The sequence below is a fragment of the Antechinus flavipes genome, chromosome 1, assembly GCF_016432865.1.
Source record: "Antechinus flavipes isolate AdamAnt ecotype Samford, QLD, Australia chromosome 1, AdamAnt_v2, whole genome shotgun sequence".
In the NCBI taxonomy this organism is placed as follows: Eukaryota; Metazoa; Chordata; class Mammalia; order Dasyuromorphia; family Dasyuridae; genus Antechinus; species Antechinus flavipes.
In genome coordinates this window covers 33,809,228-33,834,973 of record NC_067398.1, presented here as the reverse complement: position 1 = coordinate 33,834,973, position 25,746 = coordinate 33,809,228, and the positions used below count along the sequence as shown (strand labels likewise).

The 25,746-nt window shown below is 38.4% G+C and overlaps 1 protein-coding gene and 1 long non-coding RNA gene across 3 annotated transcripts in view; one reads left to right on the top strand and one right to left on the bottom strand.

Moving 5' to 3' along the window:
• The window catches only part of PPP4R2 (protein phosphatase 4 regulatory subunit 2), a 54,670-nt gene extending 46,727 nt beyond the window's left edge, over positions 1-7,943 (bottom strand). Inside the window, exons 1-2 of one of the 2 annotated variants that reach the window (XM_051980899.1) lie at positions 7,824-7,943; positions 7,151-7,232 (exon numbers count right to left, since the gene is read on the bottom strand). In XM_051980899.1, coding sequence (XP_051836859.1) covers positions 7,151-7,232; positions 7,824-7,857 — 116 coding nt within the window. In that variant the 5' untranslated portion in view covers positions 7,858-7,943. The remainder of the gene's footprint in view (positions 1-7,150; positions 7,233-7,823) is intronic. The other variant, XM_051980892.1, reaches the window with a different exon arrangement.
• A 12,020-nt stretch (positions 7,944-19,963) lies between these two features.
• Positions 19,964-25,746, top strand: part of LOC127551275 (uncharacterized) — a 28,036-nt gene continuing 22,253 nt past the window's right edge. The window contains exon 1 of the long non-coding RNA XR_007951043.1: positions 19,964-20,546. This is a non-coding gene — a long non-coding RNA (uncharacterized LOC127551275). The remainder of the gene's footprint in view (positions 20,547-25,746) is intronic.

Genomic DNA, 25,746 nt, shown 5'->3' with positions numbered 1-25,746 from the left:
GAACTAGATGAAATTTTTGAAAGATTTAAGAGTTAAAAAGGACCCTGAAAATTATCTATTCTACCTTTATTTTTCAGATGAGGAAACTGAGATCCAAAGACATTAAAGTGACTTTTCCTAAAGTTACAACATGCAGTGAGCAACAGAACTGGGATTTGATTTAGTCATGTTTTTCTGAATCTTTGTTGATATTATAAGTTTAATAAAACAAATGACTGTCTCAGATCTGATGCTGGAAGGGACCTCAGAAACCATCTAGTCTAACCCCTTCCTTTTACAGATGAGGCAACTAGAACTTAAGTTAGTTAGCTAAAGAAACTCAAGAGTAGATCAAAGGTGAAATGTGAATTGAGGTTTTTTGAGGGCACAATTTCTCATGCATCTCTACCCTTTGTATTCCACCTATTTCAGTACTAGATATAAATTAATTGAGCAATAAATATTTAAGGGTCTACCCTATGCTATACTAAGACAGAAATGAAACAGCTTCTGCCTTCAAGTTTATATTTAATGAGGAAAACAAAAGCTCACCTAAAGCTGTACCAGACATACAATCTTGGAGAGGAAGGATAAGTTCAGAAGACAGAGTAATCTACCTGACTAAAGCATAGTATATGTGTAAAAAGGAGTAACCTGAGAATGAAAGAGCTATCCTATAATACAATGCCTGTCCCATACATTCTAGTACTTTATAATAGATTTTATTTTTCTATTTCACTATAATCATATCTGTCTAACCATACAATAAAATGAAGGAGGGATAGGATGGGGTCACATAGTTTATTATCTCCTACACATAATCTTTTGTTGTTCAGTTGTGACCTATATTTTGTAACACCATTTGGATTTTTGGCAGAGATACTAAAGTGATTTTGCCATTTCCTTCTCCGATTCAATTTACATACAAGGAAACTGAGACAAACGGGGTTAAATGACTTGCTTAGGTCAAAACAGCTATAAAGTGATTTGAACTCAGGAAGATGAATCAGCCTGACAACAAGCACTCTATCCACTACTCCATTTACCTACCCATAAAACTTATACTGGGCCATTAAATACCTGTTCAATTGTATTGCAACAAGAATTAAATTGAGAAATTAGAAATACACGATAACAATCCAGTCCAATTGCACATAATAAAGGAAATATAAATTAAGTAAAATTAAACTGAGAATTCACAGGAGACCCTATTGTCTTACTTCTGTCTACTAAGTTTTTAAAAATAAAATTCAAACAATATATCTTCCCCCTAAATTACGATTTGAGATCCTCTTAGGTTAAATCCTTGTGTTAAAAATTACACTGCTTTGTTCTTTTGATTCAATGAACAAGCTTATTTAAGATCCTATGTGTATGTTACTAGTCCTTGGTAGATACAAAATGGAAGAAAAAATTCAGAATATTTCAGTATCATTATGGATATATGGCTATGCAGATACTGAGACATATTCCTAGATGGAAAGTAAGCATGCACTTTTTGGTCCTCAAACATCACTGTGAAGCAGTTAAACCTTTTTTCGTTTGAATGAACTTTTAAAATACAGTGTTACAATTCAATTCAATCAATATTTACTATGTTGCCAACCACTGTTACTCATATTTAATAGGCCAATCATGTACAGAAATTCTCAGTTAATTCTTAAAGAAATTATCTATTCATTCAAAGTTTTCTGTTTCATGTGAATAATCTTTATTAAAAGTACCAGAGTTGGAAAAATTAAAAGAATTGTCTACTCCTATTCCAGTACAGAAAGACATATGGTAAGTTTCTTAAAAACTAACCTAGACCAACTAACATGATGGTATGTTTCCCAGAAAGTCAGAATAATTAATGTACCTCTTCTGAAATCGTATGTATACTATAATATATAGAGGTCTCCTCCCTATCTTCATAACTTGAATTTGGAAACCATTTTCAATATTCCAGAAGAGAATCCTAACATCTGCCTACAACTACAAAGGAAAAGAAGCACTCTGACAAGGTAGACAAGGTTAAATTTGGAAGTCAGAAAGATCCCAGAGTTTGAATTCAGTTTCATAACATGAACCTGGGCAAGTAAGTTAACCTAAAGTTAAATCTTGACATAGATGACTACCTCCATTATGCACCTTTGTTCCTAACACATATATTGCTGTACTAAGGTGGAGAAAAAAAAATCAGACAACTCTTCTGATGTGTTTCACCTAACTTTATATTGCTTATCATTAGGTGGGCCCTCATGACTACTGAACAATTCTGCCTTATCAATTCACTATCTTGTGGTGGCTCTTCCAAATTTTTTCCTCTTTCCCAAATCTCTCTCCCTCCCTTCTCCCTGAAGACTTTCACAAATTTTCTACTTTCATTTACTTATTTTAATACATATTGCTTTATGAATCACATTGAGAGAGAAAAATCAGAAAAAGGAAAAACCATGGGAGAGGGGAAAAAAAAAAAAAAAAAGAAATGAATATTCTAGCACCAGCCCCGCAAGTCAGGAGGACCTGAGTTCAAATCTGGAATCAGATATTTAACACTTCCTAGCTGTGTGACTCTGGGGAAATCACTTAACCACAAGTGCCTCAGCAAAAAAAGGAAAAAAAAAAAAGTGAACATTCTGCTTCATACTCTATACAGAAAAAACCTGGTCATTGACAGTAAGCTCCCTCCTCTTCCTCATCTATCTCTCAGATGCCATCCTTATGCCACTCTCTCCTCCACTATCCCATCTCACATGATAAAAATGGCCTAACTTCTTAAAGAGGCTAACCTCTCTAGTTGTTCAAGCAAACCCAATCCATTCCAACTCCTCCAACAGAATGCCCATCATCCCAACTGGCTTAATCACTTTACTGCCTACAAACACACTCATTTCTCCCTCAAACCCTCCAATGCCTCTTCAATATCCACCTGTTTTATCTATCTTCTACTCTTTGCAACTAAACTCTGAAAAGATTGCCTAAATCAAAGCTAACTATAGTCACTACTGACTTGAGAAATGCAAATTAAAACAACTCTTGAGATACCACAGCATATCCTTTAGATTCACTAATATGACAGAGAAGAAAAATGACCAATGCTGGAAAGGGTATGGAAAACTTGGGGCACCAAAGCACTATTGGTGGAGTTTTGAACAGATACAACCATTTTGAGAGAACAAATTGTAATTAAACCCCAAGGGCTATAAAACTGTGTCTACCCTTTAACCCAGCAAAATCTGCTTTAAAAAGGCCAGGTTCTCCCACTGCATCCAGGGACATCTCCAGTCCTCCTGTGATCTCTATCTTGCCCAGGGGGACCCAGATGGCTCTGGAGGAGGGAGTACAACTGGTGACGTTGCACAGCCCATCCTAACTCAGATCCAATTCACTTGTATATCATGAAATCACCTCCCTGTATTATGATCACTTTGCTAAAGGAAGACAAACAACTTAGATGGACAAAAATATAGTAGCACTTCTGTGGTGGCAAAGAATTGGAAATTGAGAGGATATTCATTAATTGTGGAAAGGGTGAACAAGCTATGATGGAATGCTATCGTCCCATAAAAAATGGAAAGACAATTTTAGAATTTCAGAAAAACCTGCAAAGATATATAAGCTGATATAACATGAAGTGAACAGAACCAGGAGACACTGTACAGAGCAAGTGCAATAATGTACAGATCGTCAACTCACTTTTCTGATCAATACAATGATCCTTGGATCAACAATTCTGATAGACTGATGCTAAAAATGCTATCCACCTTCAAAGAGAAAACTAGGGTCTGAATACAGACGGAAGTAAAAATTTTTTCACTTTATTTTTCTTGCTTTTTTTTTTTTTTTTTTTTGGCAACATGGCTAATAGGGAAATGTTTTACAAGATTTCACATGTATAACTGGTGTCACATTTCTTGCCTTCTCAATGCAGGGATGGCAAGGGAAGGGAGAGAGGGATTTGAAGGGCAGGAGGGACAGAATTTGGAACTCAATTTTTTAAATGCTAAAATGAGGGCCTTTTTTTTTTTTTTTTAAAGTCTGTCTGATCTACAATAAATGCCTTCACTGTCTCCTCACTCTCTCCTTACTACTTTACAATTTGGCTTCTAATGTTATCATTCCACTAAGTATTCTCCCCAAGTTAGAAATGATCTTTTAATTGGCAAAACCAATGATTCCTTCTCCATTTTTATTATCTTCTCAATCTTTTCTTCAGACTTTGACATTTTTGATCATCATCTTTCCCTTGAACACTCTCTTCAGAGTTCTAAGAGTTCAATATTTTCTCCTGATTCTAACTTTTCCTTTGCTGGATACTCATCCAGGCGGAACTTGCTTTCTAACAGTAGGTGTTCCACAGTAGGCCCTCTTCTTCTTCCTTTATATTTATTTCCTCACTTGGTGATCTCACCAGCTCCCCTAGATTTAACTACCATCTCTATGATGAGGAATCTCAAAATCTACCTATCCAGTACTCATCTGATCTCCAATCTCCAGCTACCTTTTAAATATCTCTAACCAGATGTTCAGTAGACATATTAAACTCATTATGTTCTAAACTGAATTCATGATGTTCCCTCTCAAGCCCGCTAGCCTAACCCCCAATAATATCCCATATTGTAAAGATCAACACTAACCTCCCAGTGCTTTAGTCCTCCCCCACTCTCTCCCCACCTCCTCCCCACCCCCATATATCCAAGCTGTTGCCAAGGCCTGTTATTTTCATCTTTGCAACATCTCTAGAATATAACCCCTTTCTTGACTCTGACACTGACCCCAAATTGGTGCAGGTCTTCATCACTTCAAAGTCCTTGATAACCTAGTAATGCCTTTCCTGTCTGGCACATAGTAGGTACTTAACCTCCAAGACTTTGGTGATTTCTAAAATGGGAAATAGTAATATTTCACAGGCTTACTTGGAAGTGCAAGTAAGACAATATTAGTAAAGTACATTCTAAAATTTTAAAACATGTTAAAAATGTCAATTTTAATAAAAATGACCTTTAAAAGCTGATAAATCATTTCTGAATTTCACTATAAGTTTTTTTTACATAATCTCTTACTTATTTATCTGCATCTTCTTATGTCTTAATGAAAATATTAATGATCAAGTTTGAAATTCTTTTCTCACAAAAATTATGTGCAAAAACATTTGAATTGCTATTTTTACATTTTTCTTTCCCCAGCTGCAATATCAGAAACCTGACAAAACTAAACAATCATAAAAATATGAAGGAAAAAGATGTTCAAATATATTAGTTTCCCTTTCACTACTAAAAATTAAACAATACCCACTTTAGGGAAAAAACTAAATGCCACACTAAAAGCATACATGACTTAGTTGTGTGGTAAGAAGACAAACTAGTGTTCCAAAAACTTAAAATCTTTTAAAATAATGATAATTTTAATTCACAAATATTTATTGTAGTAAATAAATTCATTTAGATTTCCCATTAAAACCAAAAATAACTTCCAAGCAAATTAGGTTGGTTTGAATCAGTGAAATAAATTTTCAAACAACTGCCTACTGGCCTCTTTAACATATTTACAAATTTAAAAATTCAAAGATCACCATATATTATTCAAATGGGTTTATTGGTCTACTTATATATTTACTCACACATAATGTTGGTACCAATTATTTATTGGAAACTTTCAAAAAGTTTTGAGACCATGAACCAGGCCACTGTTTTCCTCTGAATGTTCTGCTGAGTTAAAAATATTTGTCATAACTGTTGGTCAATCTTTATAATAATTTAATGATTAAATGTGAGCCTTTACAATGATATTTTTAAAAATCAAAGCATTTAAACAAAACTTTAAAAAAATTTTAGGTTTGTTTGCAACTAAAATTCTTTTAAAAATTAAAAAAAAAAAAAAAAACTAGTTACTATATACTTATTTTTCATTACTTCTCAAAATTACAGTACACACAAAGGCCAAAATAGTCACTAGCATTTAACACAAATATTTTTCTAAAGTACCTCTTTAGAAATGGAAAATGATAGGTCACTTTTTAATTGATTGGCACATTTTTAGCAGAATACTGGAAAGGTTAACCTTTTAGAACATGTCCATTAATTTAAACAATAGGGTTTTTTCTCTTTAAGATTAAACTTCTTAAACATACAGCATACAAGTACAAACAAATCCTTTATGAAATCAGAACTTGATAAAAGTAGTCCCTATCACTTGCTGAAGCTTATAATCTAGTACTAGGCCTCAAATCAAGAACTGACTAGGGAGCCAGAAAGAGAGCTTATTCACTAGCATGGCACCCAAAGAAATCTTTCCCCTTCCTGCCAAAAAGTGAGACAACAAGGAAATCATCAATGTATAGCTCAGCTTTCCAGAGATTAAGCTAGGTAGGGCACAAAAACAAATCCTTGTCTCACACACCAACACAACACTCGGTGGATTGACAAAAAACATTAATTCTTAAGGTGAAGATGAAGTTTCTGGGATTCATGAAATGGGAGCAAATGGCACTCATTATATACCTGTTCCTTCCCCCAACCCAACAAAAAGTCAACAGAAATGGGGCTTCACACACTTATGAAATTACACCAGGTTGGACACTAAATTTGAAGAAAAATGATAGCCACAGAAGAGAACATCAGAACCACAAAATTTTAAAAACTGGGGTTCAAAGAATCCTGGTGCCTTTTTTCTTTTCATTAATGTAACTTGGAGATTTTTGTTTCAGGACCTCTAATTCAATGCTCAGTGTGGGGAACTCCTCAAGTAGAAACTCTACCTCGCTTCAGGAAAGGAAGCCCCTCCAGGACACAGCTCACAACCTCCAGAGTTAGAAATCTGGCTCAGGACCACACACCCCAGGCTATCCAAAGACATAATGGAACCAGCTCTCCCCTGGACTCCAAGGCTAGTCTTCTATGCTCTAATAGTCTAACTTAAAATAAATAGGACTAAACGTAGAGAACCAGAAATCAGCTTCGAGGGCAGAGGAGAAACGCTAAAGACACCTCAACTAATTCTGAGACTCAGATACATTTCCCAGGTAAAAATAAATAAATAAAATTTTAAAAGCTGGGATAAAGTGAATAAATTTAAAGAGTCTCACTTTCTGAATGTTTGATTTTTACTTCTCTAGCCCTAACTCACAAATAATGTTCGACGTCCATTCCTTTTTCCAATTAAAAAAAAAAAAAAAAAGAATTTAACTCACATCGTCTCTCCGGTCTTGGCTACGTGACAAAGAAACTGATCCAGCACCGGACAAACTTCCTTTTTGCCCCTCTTCTCAAAGTCTGGGCAGGGGATTTAAAAAGAGGAGTTAGAAGCGGGCACCCCTTAGAAACCAGGCAGTTTTTTTTTTTTAATTCGGCTCCTCCCAGGGGGTTCCCATTCGCCCCCCCACCTCGCTCCCCTTCACCGAACAAACTTTTCCCCAAGTCCCTGCCACTGTCACTCAAACCCAGCAGAGGACCCCCGGCCAAAGCAATGGTCCGGGCGGCTCGGTCGGCTGAGGGGACCCCCGGGAGCGACCCCCCCACTCCCTAGCAACCCGGATTTCCAGGCTGCGGCTTGGAACGTGAGAAGCCCACGGCTCCCGTGACGCCCCCCACTCTCCGGGTGCGCAGCCGTCCGAAAAGTTCCCGGCCCGGCGTCCAGGAGGAGGTCAACAAGTGGGGGGCGGGGGGCGGGCTCCACTTTCCCTCTCCCTTCGTCCGGATCTCCGGGGAGGGGGGGAGGGAGAGTCCGCCCCCCCCCCCAGCCCCGACGGCTCCCGACACAAAGCCCCCGGCGGACGGGGCGGGGCTGCCCCGGCCCGGGGTGGGGGGGTACGTGTGGGGGAAGGGAGGGGGCGGCGCTGGGACCCCCCCTCCCCCGGCCCCCACCTTTAAGCGCCTCCTGCAGCCTCTCCATGTCCATGGTGGCCCGCGTCCCTGGCCGCCGCCCCCGCCGCCGCCGCCGCCTCCTCCCTCCGCGGAGTCCCGAGTCCCCGGGCCCGGAACGCCGCCGCCCCCCCGCCGCCCGCACACGCGCGCCCCCACGCAGGCCGCACACACGCAGGCACACGCGCGCACCCTCGCGCCGTCCCGGCCCCCTCGCTCTCACGCACACACACGCGCGCACACTCGCCCTCACACTCACGCCCTCAGACACCCTCCCACGCACACCCCCACGCACACACACACCCGCGCGCACACACACACGGAGGCGACGGCGGCACCGGCGGCGAGAGAGGCGAGCGAGCGAGAGAGCACCTCCCGAGCGCCCACAATCAGCTCCCCAACATGGCGCCCGGCACGTCACCGCGCGCACGCTCCCCGGGCCGCCGTCCTCGTCCCCGCCGCCGCCCGGCGCGGCCCCGCGCCCCGGCGCGCCCCCGCAGCCTCTGGGCGGGGCCGCGGCCCCGAGGCGGCCGGAAGCGCACCTGGGAGGCGGGGCAGGGGCGGGGCCTATGCGCCGACGCTCCGCCCACGGAGCCGGAGCGAGGCCGAGAGCGCGGGTGGAGAGGCTGGGGGGTTGCGGGGCTGGGGCCATGGCTTCTTGTGGAAACTGAGGCCCAGGAGGGGAGCTCCCACCTCTGATCCCTTCGAGTCCGAGCTCCTCCAGAGCAGGCATCGTCCTTTGCTCTTAGTACAGTGCCTGGCACATAGTAGGACGCTTAATAAATGCTGATCAGTGGATCGATTGATTGATGATTGTTGATCATTTGTTGATGATGCTCCGTTGTTAGCACTCGGAAGTGCCTCTCACGCCATTCGTCCAACGAGGACATTTTGGACTAGGAGACAGATGGCCCTTGAGGTCCCTTCCCGATTCATTCATTCAATAACTATTTGTTAGTTGCCTACTGTGTGCTATCCCAGAGTCATAGAAGCAGACTGAAAGGGACCTTGAGCGTCCGAGCCTCTAAACACAGTGACCCGCCTTTAGGAAGGGCTCCATGTTCAAATCTCCCCTTTGACTCCTAAGTCTTGTGGGACTTAGTCTGCCTGGGCCTCAGTTTCCCCACCTGTCAAACCAGCGGGTCGGACTAGATGGCTCTCGTGGTGCATAAGTCTATGCTCTGCAGCCAGGTCGGACGCCGGAGGCCACCTGGTCCTCACTTGACCCATGAAGGCATCTTCCACTGAAACCTGATACTTGTGAGAAGTGCCAGAGAGCCAAAAATAACAAGAATAGCTCATTTAGGGTTTTTAGGTTTCTTTCTCCCAGCTGGAGATGTAGGTGCCATGATATTTCCCATTTGGCTCAGAGAATATAATATCATTTAATCTCCCTTTGTCTCAGTTTCCTCAACTGTAAAATGGGAATCATAAAAGCTCCTACCTCCTAGACTTGTTTTGAGGATCAAATAATATAATACCGATTTAAAAAGTGCCAGCACAGTAGCTGATACTCAGTAAATGCTGCAACAATATTAGCAACCATTTCTGTCCTCAATGGGCTCACATTTCAAAACTGGAAGATAAAACACATTCAAAGAAGTCAAAGAGATAATTGTGAACTTCCTCTGCTGGTGGCTTGTCTTCCCAGCCTGGGCTCACCTCCCATTTATTTAGCCATTTCTACAACCTCTGAGGGAAATAAGTAAATTCATAATAACTAGAAGAGAGAAAAGTCAGTTACCAGAGGGGGATAATAACCAATAACCAACCTGAGCCGAACCTTGAAGTCAGGGGAACCTAAAATAAGAAGAATGGAGGTGGTAGATGGACTGCAGGCCAGTTTGAGTGGAGACTCCCAGTCATATTATCAATAAATATATTGATACTAGGCGACTTCAATGGGAACAAGTAAGCCAATCTGCCTGGAACATGGCATGTGTGAAGAAGACTACTGTGAAAGAATTCTAGAAATATAGTCTTTTTAAATTCATTTATTCAGTCAGTATTCATTGAGTGCTTACTCTTTGCACAGTGCCTGTATTCTTTCCTGAGCCAAGATTCAGAATTCATGACAATAAAGGATCAATACCCTTTCATTGTCGTTGGTCCTTGGTTTTTGAAGAAGATCAATGACATCAGGACCGTGGTGCTTGACTTGCAGGTGAATTGCATTTGAGTGAAACCTTTTTAAAATATTTTTTTCAAATCAGATTACCTCAGCAATTCTAGGAAATATGATTCCAAATCACTGGGTTAGACACTCAGGAGGATAATAAAGATGACCAAGACAGAGCTCTTCTACATTAGGACTTTAAATGAGTTTAATGGGATAGATAAGACATGCGACAGAAATAAAAATAATTTAATAATAGCTAACATTCATACAGCACCTACTATGTGTCAGGCACTATGCTACCCCCTTTTTGGAAATATTATCTGACTTGATTTTCATAACAGCCCTAAGAGGTAGGTGCTATTATCCCCATTTTACAAATGAAGCAACTGACACAGACAGCAGATAAGTGACTTGGCTACTGCCACATATATCTCAGTCTGCCTTTGAATTCAGGTCTTCATGACTCCAGTCCTGTGCCACCTCGTTTCCAGTACAAATGCAAAGTAAAGTGTAGCAAGTTTGTTAAAGAGGTCCCAGTTCAAGCGAAAAAAGATGCCTTCTAGGTGGAGAGGATCTAATTTAATTCAAATTCAAGAAATCTGTTTAAATGATTATTATATTCAGGGTACTCTTGTCACATACAAGAGCTATCAAGAAGGAAATTGATGCTCAATCTTTGCCCACAAGGACCTTTGCATCCAGTATAGGAATTGAGACATGTATACAACCATATTACAAATTAAAATGTAATAAATGGCTAAAATGAGAGGAAACATCTCAAATAGGCTTTGAATGGGCTGAAGAATAGTGCTACAAGGAGAGTAGAGGAAAGGAGGAGATGGCTGTTTTCTCAAGTAGGGGATGACAAGTCCAGAGATAGAAGTATTGGTGGGGCAGCTAGGTGGATCACCAACTAATATTCAGAAAGCACAAAAATGAATCAAAACATGAAATACATTTTGGAAAACTTAAAGGTTTGTTATCTTTCTCTTGACAACATAGAAAATGAGACATACAGTTTGGGACAGGGTCCATACGTAAGATTTTGTTTTGCTTAACTATGCCTATTTATTATAAGGGCTTTTTTTTTGTGGGAAAAGAGAAAGGAAAATTGTTAAACATACTTAAGTGATGAAATGATGAAGAGCAACCACTGAAAGAAATTGAGAAGGAACAGAAAGGCAGGAGAGAGAGCAGACTGCCAAAAATGAGGATTTTTCAAGTAGGAGGGAATCTGTGCAAGTATATGCAAAAACATGCAAATAGAGCAGAAGTATATCAGAGCTCCAAGTGGAAAGGCCATTGGATTTGGCAAATAGGAAGGCCCTAGAGAGATTAGTTGTGGTTTCAATTAAGACTTTTTCCAGTAAGGAACAAAAACCACCTTTGCCTTGCGTTCTTCTGAGTCTGTAGCACTGATGGCGAACTTCAAGTGCTTTTGCTGTGGAAGGAGCATCCCCCTTCTTCAAATATCATCCTACTGTTGAACTGTTCTCAGAAGCAGTGTGCCATAGTGATTAGGGCACCAGACTTGGAATCAGGAAGCCCTGCTTCAGGTACTTCCTGTGTTACCTTATGTTTTCTCCTCAGTCTTTGTATCTATAAAATACTGTCTAGGTTTCACAGAAATACAACAATGGGGTCAAAACAATGGCTCTAGGTGCCAAATACTTTGCTTTGGAGCTTCCCAAACACTGAGCTAGCTCTGGCAATACAAGTGTCAATCTCATAAAGGTGGATACTCCTGGAAAGGTAAGTGAACTCAGCCTCAGCATTCATAACTTCACCATTCACTATAACTGATGGTTCCACATATAAATGGTGTGGCGGAGGAATGATAGGTATTATCATTATTGGAAGTTCAGTAATAAAGGCAAAGAATGAAAATAGGATATTTGATGGAATAATGGGGTAAAGGTGAGGCAATTTTTTAATACATATATAAAATCATGGAGAACTCCCTCCCCTGAGTCTTCTTCAAGACTCATAATCTCATCAATATGGCTACTGGGAGCAGGTGTGGTATATAACTCAGTCCCTTATCTTATCACAACATGGCAGAGGCTGAGAATTCACACCTGTCCTCCACCTCTGGTCCCAGCCAATACCCTTTGTCTTCTGAAGAAAATTTCCAGAGCCACAGACTTTCTTCTCACAAAGTCAAAAATCAGAAGTTTCCAGTTGGTCTCCAGTGTGTCTACTACATAAATATTCCTTAGAAAGATAAAGCTTTAGCTAAAATCCCACCCAGTCCAATAGGCAAATGAAGTACAGAAATCATGGCAAAGAAGAGTCTTTTTAATGCTATAATTCTTAACATCAACTCTTTTATAAGCATTTATTGAGCTCCTACTGTGTGCCAGGGACTGTGCTAGGTATTAGGAATTCAAAGACCCAAATGAAAGGACCCTTGCCCACAAGTTGCTTACATTCTTTTGGGGGAAACAACAGGAAAAACAAAATATAAGCAAAATTAATACAAGGTAATTTGGGGAGGGAGGTGGTAAAGAATGGGAATACAAGACAACTGAAAAATCATCTAATGCCTACAATGGAATTTTTACCCAAAGTGATAAGTCCAATCTTTGATTTTTCATTAATCCTCCACAATATTTCTCACTATCAATGTCTACCTTGATGATTTCCCAAATTACTTGCAAGTACCTTCTAAGGGAGTAAGTAACATTTTGTACAAATAGGAGACCAGTTTGCATTATGCCTACCATCCAACCAAGGAATATTTGAAAATAAAGTTGTTGAATAATAGAAGTTAAGAGCTGGAAAGGACCCTGACATAGTCCATTCCAACTCCTTTTTTGGCAGATGAGCAAAGGTGAAGGGGCTTGCTTAAAGTCATGTGGAGAATACATAGCAGGCTAAGAATTTGAACTTAAGACCTCTGACTCCAAATCTCTTTTTTTACTACACCACTGATCAGGTTTCATAATCTCTAGTAACCATAGTAACCAGTAAACCTTCTTGGAAATTAGGAAATAGAGTAATATGGTAACAACAGGCAGCTGGGTAGTGTAGAGTGCCAGTCCTAGAGTCAGGAAGATCCATCATCTTGAGTTCAAATCTAGCCTTGGACACTTACCGGCTGTATGACCCTGGGCAAGTCACTTAACACTGTTTGCTTCAATTTCCTCATCTGTAAAATGAGCTGGAAAAAGAAATGGCAGACCACTTCAGAATCTTTGCTAAGAAAACCTAAAATAGGGTCACCAAGAGTCAGATGCAACTGAAAAAATGAATAAAATGGTAACTGAATGCACTGGCATTGAAGAATTATTCAGAATAAATTAAAGTAAAAATAATGTAATAACACTAATGGGCTAGTTGTGTTCAATGATGTTTAGCAGATGAAGAGCCCGTTGCTGATGGTATCCCCAAAACATCCAAATGCTCAGCAAATTGAGTAGATCCTACATAGATGATTTATGGAAGGACATAGAGAATAATTGCAAAAAAAAAAAAAATAGAGACTATAAAAAGGCTCATGAAGATCCTGAATTTGTTGAACTATTGAAGCATAATTTATTTTGACTTACATTTTTACTTCTAACACTTTTTTAAGCCCTTCTTCAGCTCCATGATGGAGGAGTTTTGTGATGGAGGACAATTGTGCAAACACAGACAAGGATGGCCAGTGTGATGAAATTTTTGATCATAGTATAGAAGAGACATCCATGGACTATTCATTTCCTTTATTTCTTGAAACTGAAAGGATTTTCTTACTCAGTAGAAGTAATTCCCTAAGCTATATATTTTAGATGATCTTTTATGAGCCCATCACATGTAGCATCTGTGACTGTGAACTTGGATGGGGACAATGAAACTCCACTCTTCAAGCTTTAAAAAACAGCATCATTGGACCTTGAGCAATCTTCCAAGATGCAATGGCAGGAAAAAATGGTGTCCATAGGAGAGAAGTGGGCATAAAACAGATTGAGGTTGGCACATTGAAACTCAGGTATCTCTTGAAGACACTGGCTCTGAGAAAAGTCAACACTCTCTAGATGGTTGCACTGAGATGAGATGGAAGTCAATTAAGTGGAGCAAACTTTCGTGTTCAACACCAGTGCCATGACCCTCTTACTATGTTTGGGAGAGTAGGAATTAATGGAGGATTGACTGATGCTGGAGATATTTGGAGCAATTGCAGAAGACTTCTACAATCTGATTCTATTCCTTGATATTTACCTTGTTAACCTGTTTTCATTGAACATATTTAACTCTGCATTTATTTGTGACATGACCTGGTATAAATATATAATGATAGGGTCTGGAGCTCTGGATTTGAATAGGTAATGCCCAAAATAGTGCCATAAATTTTGTGAGTCATTCAGGGAAATGGGATACTAAAATAGCAGCTCCAGAAAACATCAATTAAGGAGTTGTGGTACACATGAATCAAGAAGTACCCACTGATGAAATGAATGCTCTTTTGATACATTGAAGAGAGAAGACCTGAAACAACTGGAAATATGGCCCCATTAGTCTTTCCATGAAGCCTTTCCAAAGCCCCACAGCTAGGAAAAAACAATCTTTTCTCACATTTGATCTTAATGTTTTATTTGCAACTTTCTCAGGACACTCATCCAATTCTGTCTTGCATTATGATTGTTTGGGTATTTATCATTTTTTTCCCCAAAAAATCATAAACTTGAGAAGACTGGAAAAAAAATTATGTTTCCTGCCAACTCTTCAATTTTATAATTTTGAGTTAGGAAAAGTTTGAAAGAGCTTTGCTTTCAAATATGTAGCCAAGCACCTTGGCACAATATCTATCACCATATGCTATTGAATAAACATTTTTTTAAATCAAGGTACAACTGAAATCTTACCTTCTCTTTGGTATCCTCCTCACCTTCTTTTTGAAATGCCTATTATAATTTACACTACACCATTTAGCTGTTCTGTATTATAGCTGGGAAGTCAACAAGGTTTCTTCCTGGCTAGAAAAAAGTTTCTGAAGGCTGAGCAAACCTGTGGTCATTCTTTCATAATCTGTCCTTGAAAATGCCCAATCACTCAGACCTTATTTGCTTATTGGATTTTACATCTTGAGGTTTCATTCCTGAAAGATATTCGTAATAAAGACAGTAATATGAGCCAGATTTGATGAATGATGATGACCTTGACTTCTTTATATGATTTTTGTTGGAGTCATTAGCTTTACCAGCATAGCAATCAAACAGAACCTTGGGAAGAGATAAGTCTCTGTACCACAGCTTTCACACAGCTCCTTTTTCTTTTGTTTTCTTCCTTTTTTTTACTTAATAGTATTTTTTAAAATGACATGTAAAGATCATTTTCAACATTTATTTTTGTAAGATTTTGAATTCCAAATTTTTCTTTTTCTCTCCCTTACTCCTTCCCAAGACAACAAGCAATCTGATATAGGTTATACATATACCAACATTTCCATATTAATCATGTTGTGAAAAAAGAATCAGAACAAAAGGGAAAAAATCATGACAAAGAAAAAAAAAAGAAAACAGTATGCTTTAATCTGCATTTAGAGGCTACAGTTCTTTCCCCTGGTGTGTATAACATTTTTTGTGGGGAAATTTTTTGGAATTGTTTTGGATAGTTGTAGTGCTGAGAAGAGCCATCAGTCATAGTTAATCATCACACAATGTGGCTGTTTTTGTGTATAGTGTTCTGAGTTCTGCTCACTTCATTCAGAATCAGTTCATGTAAGTCTTTCCAGATTTTTCTGGAATCAGCCTGCTTATTATTTTTTAGAGAACAATAATATTCCATTACATTCATATACCACAATTTGTTTGTTATTCCCCAATTGATGGGCATCTTCTCAATTTCCAATTCTTTGCCATTACACAAAGAACTGCTATAAATATTTTTGTACACTTAGGTCCTTTGCCCTTTTTTATGATCTCTTTGGAAGATAGACCTACTAGTGGTATTGCTGTTATCAAAGAGTATACACAATTTTATAGCCCTTTGGGCATAGTTCCAAATTACTCTTCAGAATGATTGGATCAGTTCACAACTCTACCAACAATACATTAGTGTTTAAATTTTCTCACATTTTCTCCAATATTTATTATTTTTTTCCTGTCATATTAGCCAAGCTGACAGTTGTGAGGTAGTAGCTTAGAGTTGTTTTAATCAACATTTCTCTAACTCTAGTGATCTAAAGCATTTTTCTATATGACTACAAATAATTTTTTTCTTCAACTGAAAACTGCCTATTTATATCCTTTGTCCATTTATCAACTGGGGAATGACTTATATTCTTATAAATTTGGTTCAATTCTCTATATTTGAGAAATGAAGCTTTATCAGAAATAGTTTATCAAAAATTTTCCCCAATTTTCTGCTTTTCTTCTAATCTTGGCTGCATTTGTTTTGTTTGTCACGTGCCTTCTTTTTTAAGGCTCCAAAGATTTTCAGGAATACAAAATCACAAACAGTTAATTAACAGGAATAAAACAGATTTTTTTCTAAACCAATCAAATAGTTGTTGGAAGGCAAAGGCTGTGAGTCTACAACTGAGAAAAGCAATCCAAAAATGGACAAAAGCCTAAGGGAGTCTGACAGATTTTGTTGGCTGCCTTAATCACAGACTCAGCTAAGTACTAAAAGAACATTAGCATTGCCCCAGCAGTTTCTAGGCACTCCACCTCAGTCCTGAGCAGTAGCAAATAATTGAATAACACCTAGCATATGATAGCAAAGAACAGCTTGGCAAACATAATCAATCATTCAATAAATCAACAAGTATTTTTATTTATATATACTTCATGCTATGCTTAAGACCAGCAGGGGTAAAATAGAAGAGAAGGGATGAAACAAAGATGAGGCAATGGCCAGTGGAAAGTTTTGGGAGTAGCATTTCAATGGCATTACTGGAGGATACTGATAGTTCTGCAGTGTGGGAGGTATGTCTTGAATTGGTCACAAATTATCCTGGTCATGTTTTCCCCTGTGTGCCTCTAAGTGTATGCTCTGGCCACATGAGTACCCAATATGTGTGCTTTCCATATTTTTCCTGGGCACAATATTCCCTTCATATGTTACCACTGATCATATATCATATATTATATATATACATATATATATCCTCCTCCATTGATATAGGTGGGGAATCTTTTTTTAAAAAATCACTTGATTTGTCTTGAATTAATTTACCAATCTAGTCTACCCAGCCTAAGCTTCCTTGCAGATACTAGAACACTTGATTCAAATACTAAAGATAACAAAAGTCCTAAAGACATACTTCCCAATTAGATGAAGAGCCATCCCGTCTTCAAGAGCAATTAGAAGAAATTAATCATTAGGACAAAAGAGAGCTGGGCTTCTGGCCAGGACATGATCTTCAATCTAAAAAGACTTGCCTTAAGTTTTCCTCTTTCTAGAACTCTTCTAAACTTTAAGTACTTCTACATTCTTAAGTTCTCCAAGCCTCTGGGTAATCTCATGTCATTTGTCCATTAGTTACATTCTTAGAGTGGAGTGTTTTTTAAAGATGAATAGACAAATATAAGTAAAATGGGATATGAAAGTAGGGGAGGTTGAATAAAAATAAAGTGAAACTACATTGTATCCACAGTTTTGTTTTAGGGAAAGATCATAGAATGTGTCATCATTACTTACTGTGTGTATAATACTGAATTAGATGGTGTTTTGATTATTGATCCCTTTCAGATAAGAATTGTGGTTTTTATTCCCACAGTGTGCTCCAGTTCACTTCTTAGGGGCAGAAATATGAAGCTGTAAGAGGCAGTTCCTGCTTTCCAAAAGCTTATAGTCTTACTTAATATAGCAAGTAAACTACCTGACACAAAGTAGATGCTTAATAAATGCTTCTTTATTTGACAAAAAGGGTAGTGAGTTGGCCATGATCATATCCTTTTAAGTATGAAATAGTTGAGCTTACTATTATGATACATTCTATTTTATTTTAATAAAGATTTGAAGAAAAAAGATGGAAAAAAGAGAAAAAAGTTATAAAAATTTAAGTTGTTTACTAGAGGGGGAAAAGGGGAAAAAAGGAAGGAGAAAAATAGAAAAGAGATCACAAAGGAAAAGGAACAGAAGGAGCATAAGAGTGAATAAGAAGAAAACTGAGACCCAGAAATATGAAGGAATTTATTCCAAATCACAGAGATGGTAAATAAGAAAGACAGAAGAATAGGGAAGGAGACAGAGAACAAAAGTTGGGGAGGACAAGGAGGAAGGAGAGGAGAGGGAGAAAAGAGAAACACAAGAGAGGAAGGTGAGAAAGGGGGGGAGAGAGAAAGGAGAGACAAGAAGAGGAAGAAAAGAGAAAAAAGAAGAGAAGGAAAAGAATGAAGGAGGAAGAGGGATAAAGGAAAAAGCCTGGATCTTTGGCCTTTTCTTTTGCTCTTTTTCTCATTCTAAGTGAAGAAAGTGGAGTTTCTGATCTGGATCAGGAGTCAAGCCATACCCATCCAGAAATCCAGATCAATAGCAATTATCCTCAGGGAAAAGGGTCCAGGGCTAACCCAATAGAAGCTAGTAACCATGTTCTAGGACCATGTTATGTAAGAGGTAAGCTAAATAGTAAACTTAATTCCATTCCTAGAGAACGAAGTTGTATAAAGAGGGTTACTTGTGCCCCTTAGTTGTTGAGGCAAATGTTTGTATTTGACCTGGCTAGATCTCTGAAGTAAATAGTCCATTGTAGGAACTGCACTGTTAGTCAATGGCCCCCTAAAAATGGGAGGAACATAGCCGGGGGGGTTGACAGGATGTCAGACAAGAGAGACACCCCAACTTCCTCTGACCAGTCAGTTCATGTCGATGAGGAATGATGGGTGTGGTGGGCAGAGAGAAACTGAAAAATTGCTAAAAATTAAATTATAGCCTGAAAGAAGGCTAAGTTTTGATAGAGATAAGTTTAGTTCTGGAGTCACACCCTCTGTGGACAAATCCAATCAGAAATCCAATTTATATCAAGTCCCTGAGGCTAAATTTTCCCTAAAAGCAATTTAGAGTCCATAGCTTCAGCTACTGCCTTCAGTTGGGTCAGTCCTCCATTGCCTCTTGATGTCTTTCCCTTAATCCCCCCTTCCCTCCCCTGCCATGTGGTATCTCTCCCAGCTCTATTATGCTCCTGACCCCACTTCTCCTTTTAGCTAACTTTTAGGGGGCTGAGTTCCTTTCATGATTTGACTTGCCAGCTAAGGGCATGTCCCAATCTTATGGGGTGCCCTATTCCTATTGAGTAATTCTGAGTTCCACTAAGGAACTCATCTTTCATGTTTTCCCACTCTTTCATATTTACCATTCCTGCTGTCTATTCTAACCCATCATTTTATCTGTAATCTCTTCCCTAAACAAACCTGCCTTTTGCCAAAGAAAATAGCCGCTGTGAATTCTTCACATGACGAACCCCAAATCTGGGTGTTTCTCCTAAAGCGCATCATCTGGTGCCTAAATAGCAATATTTGGTGCTAATCAGCCACATCGATGACACATTTAGGTGTTTATAGAGAAGAGGGAGAGAATTCCAAAAGGGATCCTAACATAAGCGAGATGGCAGGAGGAGCAATATATTCCCAATGTCCAAGAAAAGACTGGCCATTGGAGTACAGAGTTTATATTAAAAAATAGTGGTATACAAGTTGGACAGGTGAGGTCAAATTGTGTAAACCAGGGGTTCCCAAACTTCTGTTTTCAGTATATTTATCCTATTAAAAATTATTGAGGATCTCTTCAGACTGTTTTTGTTTATCTAGATTATATTTACAGACATTTACCATATTGGAAATAAAAACTACTTTTGAATTTGTCGACCCTCTAAAGGGTTTCAGAGATCCCCAGGATTCTCTAGACCATACTTTGAGAACCACTGGTGTAAACACTGGAGATCCAGAATGAGGGATCTGTGGTAAGACAGGACTAAAACATTCAGGCATAAATGAGCCCGAAAACTACACCAGCTTGTGTGTACCATCAGTCAGTAGACATTTATTGTGTGTCCATTATGTTCCAGGCACTGGGGCATGTCCCCACACAGATGCCAGGATCTCCCAGAAGGCTGTGCACAGAATCCATTGGGTCCTATTCTGCTTTAGATCATGGAGGCATTCCTTCTAGCACAAAAAATTTAAAAACTAGACAGTCTCGAGGTGGGCTATGAAGGGGAGCAGAATGGAGAAAGGAGAAAGACTAGAAAGAACGGCAACTCCACCGAGACCTTGCTGAGGTGGGAGAGAGTGGACTGCAAGGTTTTAGAGCCAACATGGAAACAGACCGAACTCTGACCTTGGCCATCATTAAGCATCTGATGGCTGAACCAGAGGGCCCAGAGAGGGAGGTGCCGTTGCCTTGGTGGACTCTATTATGTGGGATTAAAAGGAATTAGGCAGCGAGTTTAGCCACCTGTGTGCTTTCTGTGACATAGACAAAGAAACGGAATGTCAGGCTGGCTTCCAACACTCTATTAAGGAATAGCAGGAACTAGTGCTGAGTATGGGGGCCCTGAGTACATGCTTAATTCCTTGTTACTACAACACTACTGTGAATGGCTTTCCCTCTGAACTCCTCTCTTCTGGTTTACTCTGAGATAAAGTGGACGACAACCCAGGAGCTAAGGATTTTACAAGAGGGTAAGTCTAGCTTTCAGGGGAGACTGCCCTGTTGAGAAGATCACAGAGTCTAAGTTCTATTTTACATTCAAAACGAATCCTCTATCTCCTTTGTTTCTCTAAGCCAGGAATTCCTAGACCTAAGGAGTAATCTCTCACAGAGAGGATGCCTCAGGAACCTCTCTTCCTCTGATTGGAGGAATCTTCCATTTACAGAAAGTTCTGCTCTGATTATTCACCTGGAAGCTTCTCCTCCTCTTCTACATGCTTTTCTGCCTTACCTTCCTCCATTAGACTGGAAATCTCTTTTACTTCTATGGTCCAGAGGTCCTCAAACTTTTTAAATAGGGAGCCAGTTCACCGTCCCTCAGACTGTTGGAGGGCCGGACTATAATAAAAACAAAAACTTTGTTTTGTGGCCTTTAAATAAAGAAACTTCATAGCCCTGGGTGAGGGGGATAAACATCCTCAGCTGCTGCATCTGGCCCATGAGCCTCAGTTTGAGGACTCCTCGATCCAGTCACTTTATCCAGTACCTGACACTTAGTAAGTGCTTTATATATGTTTGTCAACTGACTGGTTTACTGAGTATTTCCTAGCAGGAAAAGTGTGAGGGATCACTCTCATACGAATTAAATTCCTCTTAAATCATTCTGTTGAAGCTTTCCTAGTAAGGATTTAGAAAAAAAAAAACACTTGAACTTTTTCAGTATTTTTTAATACAGTCCAATAGAGTTGTTTTCATACACAAGCTATACTCTTTTCCTGTTTTGCTACAAGAGCAATACCAGTAGTTTCCAGCTGGATACCCAGACAACCTATTTCTTTCCAAAGTAAAGCTATGATAGTACAGTTACACAAAAAAGTCATCAGAGAAAAAGAAAATGCCAGCCCTAAAAAATAGAACTCAATAAGTAAAGTGTGGTTGAAAGGGTGTTTCCCTCCAACACCTGTCCTCAAAACCAGATGTGTTTCCAGTTCAATTCATAGCATCATAAATCAAGAACAGAGCTCAGAGGCCATGCAATAATAGTAACAATCACTAGCAAGGAGATAGCACTTGGTTTACAAAGTGCTTTATTTATTATCACATTAGATGATATTAGCATCTGGGCAATAGATGCTAATGTCATCTCTGTTTGAGGAAACTGAGACAGATTAAGTGATTTACTCAGGGTCACTAAGTAACTGAGGCAGCAATCTGACACCTCATTAATGATGGCAGTAGTGGACATTTATACAGTACTTAAAAGTTTACAAAGAGTTTTATGTTCCATAATTCCGTGAGATAGTTACTAAAATGTCATTATCCCCATTTTTCTAATCAAAATAAAGCTCAAAAAAGTTAAATGAGAAAGGAATTAGCCTAGTTCAGTTTGGAGCCAAAGGAAAGCTAGAAGAAAACAATGGGTGGGAGACATAAGAAGGCAGCTTGAGACTGAATTTCATGAAGTTTCCTTTTAGAGCTGTCCCTAAATTGACTGGGCTACTCTGGAAGATAATGGGATCCTTCTTCATTGGAGGTCTTCACCAAAGGCTGGATAGACATTTAGGGAGTACGCTGTAGTGGAGATACTTTTTTGGAGAATATAAGATTTCTTTCATTTCTAAAATTCTATGATAATCTGTCATCTGTTCATGCTTACAGCTGATAAGCATTAGAAATTGAGGGTTTACCAAAACTGGAAGAAGTACTATACAATCAAAATAGTTTGGTTCCCAAGACCCAATATATATATAAACATTTTCACAGGAGCTAATTTAAAAGTTACCTTTGTTTTATGTACTCAAAAATTTGGGAATCAAATCAATTATGTAAATGAAAAGAAAGGAGAAGTAATCCAATTATTTAAGAGAGTATTGCTTGTTCAAAAATATTTTTGTATTAGTACCACCAAATAATCCATAAATTCTTAATTTTCAATGAGCATTTAAAAGTATACCAAAAAAGTCTGCAAAAACATACATGTACACAGATACATATACAAACCTAAGCCTTCAAAAAACAAGAAAGGGAACCTAAATATTGAAGAAAAAAAGCATTTTAATATTATTTTAGGCAATTATGTATGTTTATCACTAAAAGAAACAAGCCTATGTATTAACTTAAAATTTTTTTTCCCTTTTGTATTTCAAAAATGTCACCCTCCTCAGAGTGCCATCTATTCTTAACAAGATTTCAAAAGAAAGGGGAAAAAAATTAAATTTAACCAATCCATACTGTAGGATCATAGATTCAGAGCTGGAAGAAAGCTTAAAAGCTATTTAATCTAATCCTTTTATGTTCTTGATGAAGAAACTGAGACCTAGTGATGTCACAAAGGTAATAAATAGCAGGGAATCAACTAAACAAGCTGACTATTTTCAATGTTCCAACTCATAGTCTCTTACCTCTGCAAGTAAGGGAGGGAGGCACATTTTTCTCAATTCCTCTTGGGCCAAGCCTGGTTATTATATTGTTATTACATATGATTTTTTTTTTCTTTCCTAGTCTAGAGGAAGATGGGTTGTGCAGTGGTTAGAGCATTGAGCCTAGAAGACCTGAGTTCAAATCCAGTCAGATATCTCCTCACTGGGCAAGTCATTTGACTTATATCTGCTTCAGTTTCCTCAACTGTATCTCATAGGGTTATTGTGAAGATCAAATGAAATATTTGTAGAGGACTTAACATAGTACTTGGCAAATAGTAGGTACTTAATAAATGCTAGTTTCCCCTTCCATTTACATTGCTTTTGTGCTTCTGCTTACTTTGTGACGATTCATATAAGTTTTCCCATTTCTTCATAATAATCACTTGTGAAGTATTCCATTACCACAATTTGGTTAATCAGACTGACTGGCTAAATGGATAAAATGGATTTGTTTCCACCCCTTGTTGCCACAAGAATATTGCTATAAATAGAATAGAATAGATGAGATCTATTTTTTACCTCCTTGGGGCTGTAAACTGGTCTGGAACCAGCCTCTAACCTGTGGGTGGCAGGAACTGAAACAAAGACTAGAGACAGGAGAGTCAGAACACAAACAGAAACTCTCTCTGCCCCCTTCTCCATTCCCCAAAGGAGGACTTCACACTGCTGATGATGGGGACATACAATCATTCTTAGATCTTGAGGTAGTTCTCATGGTTAGCATTTCTTGGGACAATACAGATTTTCTTGGGTCCCGTGATAACAGTCATTGTCTCAAGTTTGGGGGGGTTATGGCCACCCCGAGGTGATGGGAACGGGAGTGTGCTGTCAGTGACAAAGAGCAGAGATTTGTGAACGTGTGATGGACAACTCTGAGAAATCAGAGGAGTAAATCTCTCAGTGAACACCTGATGCTGGTCCAAGTAATACATTTTGCTTGAATATATCCTGATTGCAAAGGATTACTGTTATTCCAAGCTCATGATACAGCCTGCTTTCTGGGCTTTAGCACTGGGAAATACGGATCTCCAAAATATTTCGACAGGATATATGCCTACAGGGAGGATCTCAAGAGTCAAAGGGTAATTACACTTCAGTCTCTTTTGAAAGCATAATTCTAAGCTGCTTCCAGAATAGTTGAGCCATATAGTGAACAAGACAGTACCAATGGCATCAGGCTTGGTGATCGATTCATGCCTTTATCTACAGAGCTATAGGAAGTGTATAAATGCTATAGGAAGTGTGTAAATTTTTTTTTCTTCACTCTCCATCACTTCATATATTTTCCTATATATTATTCAAGTTATTCGTATTTATTATAACACAATCATAATTTATTATCTCCTCATAACAATTTAAAATAATTTTCCAGTTGTTAGGATTTCTTTTATTTTTTCTTTCTTTTTTTTAATTTTGCTTTTGGCTATTACAGATAATCCTATAGGGATATTTTTGTACAGAGAAGTCATTTTCTTTATGTCAATAACATCCTTAGGTTGTAAATCTACTAGTGGAATTGCTGTGTCCAAGGAAGTGAACATTGTTTTATACCTTTTACTTTGTAAGTCTATTCTTTATAGAATTCCATGCTTTCTATAAAGGTCAAACCAGATTTTCTCCATCAGAAAAAAACTTAACATGCCTGTTTTTCTACTATTCTACCAATATTGAATTTTTTTCATATTTAAATGTTTTTGAAATCTGATGCATATAAAGTAAAATGACTTTAATTTGATTTTCATAAAAGGAAGCTGGCAAAGAAGAAAGAGATCTGATATTAAGAATACCACCTGACTTCTAGACTCACTACTGACAGATAACCCTGAATAAGGCGTTTAATTTCTTAGTGTTCTAGACCAAGAATGCACAAATAAATATTAGGCTCAAGAGATAATAATGGTTTCTTTCATCTTAAAATACAACACTTTTTTTAATGTAAAAAACCTTTTTAGCTCATGGGCTGTACAGAAAGAGCCAGCAGCCTTAAATTTGCCAACCAGTCTCTGGATAACTTTGTTGACCTACATTTAGGGTGGGTGGGAGAGTTCCTCAGGAATTCTCTATACCAGTGAAATCACAAGTCTGGTAAATTCTCTGATTATTAGAGGTTTTGAACACTTTTTCAAGTGATTATTAATAGCTTATATTTCTTTTTTCAAAAACAGTTTGAAATAATCTTTGGCCATTTGCCAAATAGAAAATAGTTCTACAAATGTGTCAATTCCTTATTGATTTTGAATGTTACATTTTTATCAGAAACATTTAATGAGATCTTTCCTCCCAATCTCTACCTTTTTTTTATTTTAGTTGCATTGTTTTTAGTTTTGTTTTATAAAAAGTGGTTTTTTTCTAATATAATCAAATTAATCAACTATATCTTTTGTAATTCTCTCAAAGTAAGAGTAGATTGAGTGGTTGAGCATTTTTCAGCCTTTCTACAATTGTAAAAGATTTATATAACTTTACAATCTTTATTTTTTTTTCAATATTAAAACATGTATTTTTGAATCATGATGTCATACATTGTAATATTAAAGTGATGCAACTTTTCAGGACCACAAACTGCAGAACAATTGCTATTGGTACTGGTAAAGGAAGTTTCTTCCTTTAAAGGGAGCTCTCTACTCTGATGAAATTAGTTTGCTCTTCTCATTGGCTCTCAGTGCAAGATGCTGGTCTACATCCATTTTCTGCCAAACTGTTACTCAGTTTTCTCAATAGTTTTTGTTAAACAATAATCCTTTCTCCATTAATATATGTTCTTTTCAACAAATAAGAAATGCTTATCACTGCTCAATGCATGTGAGTC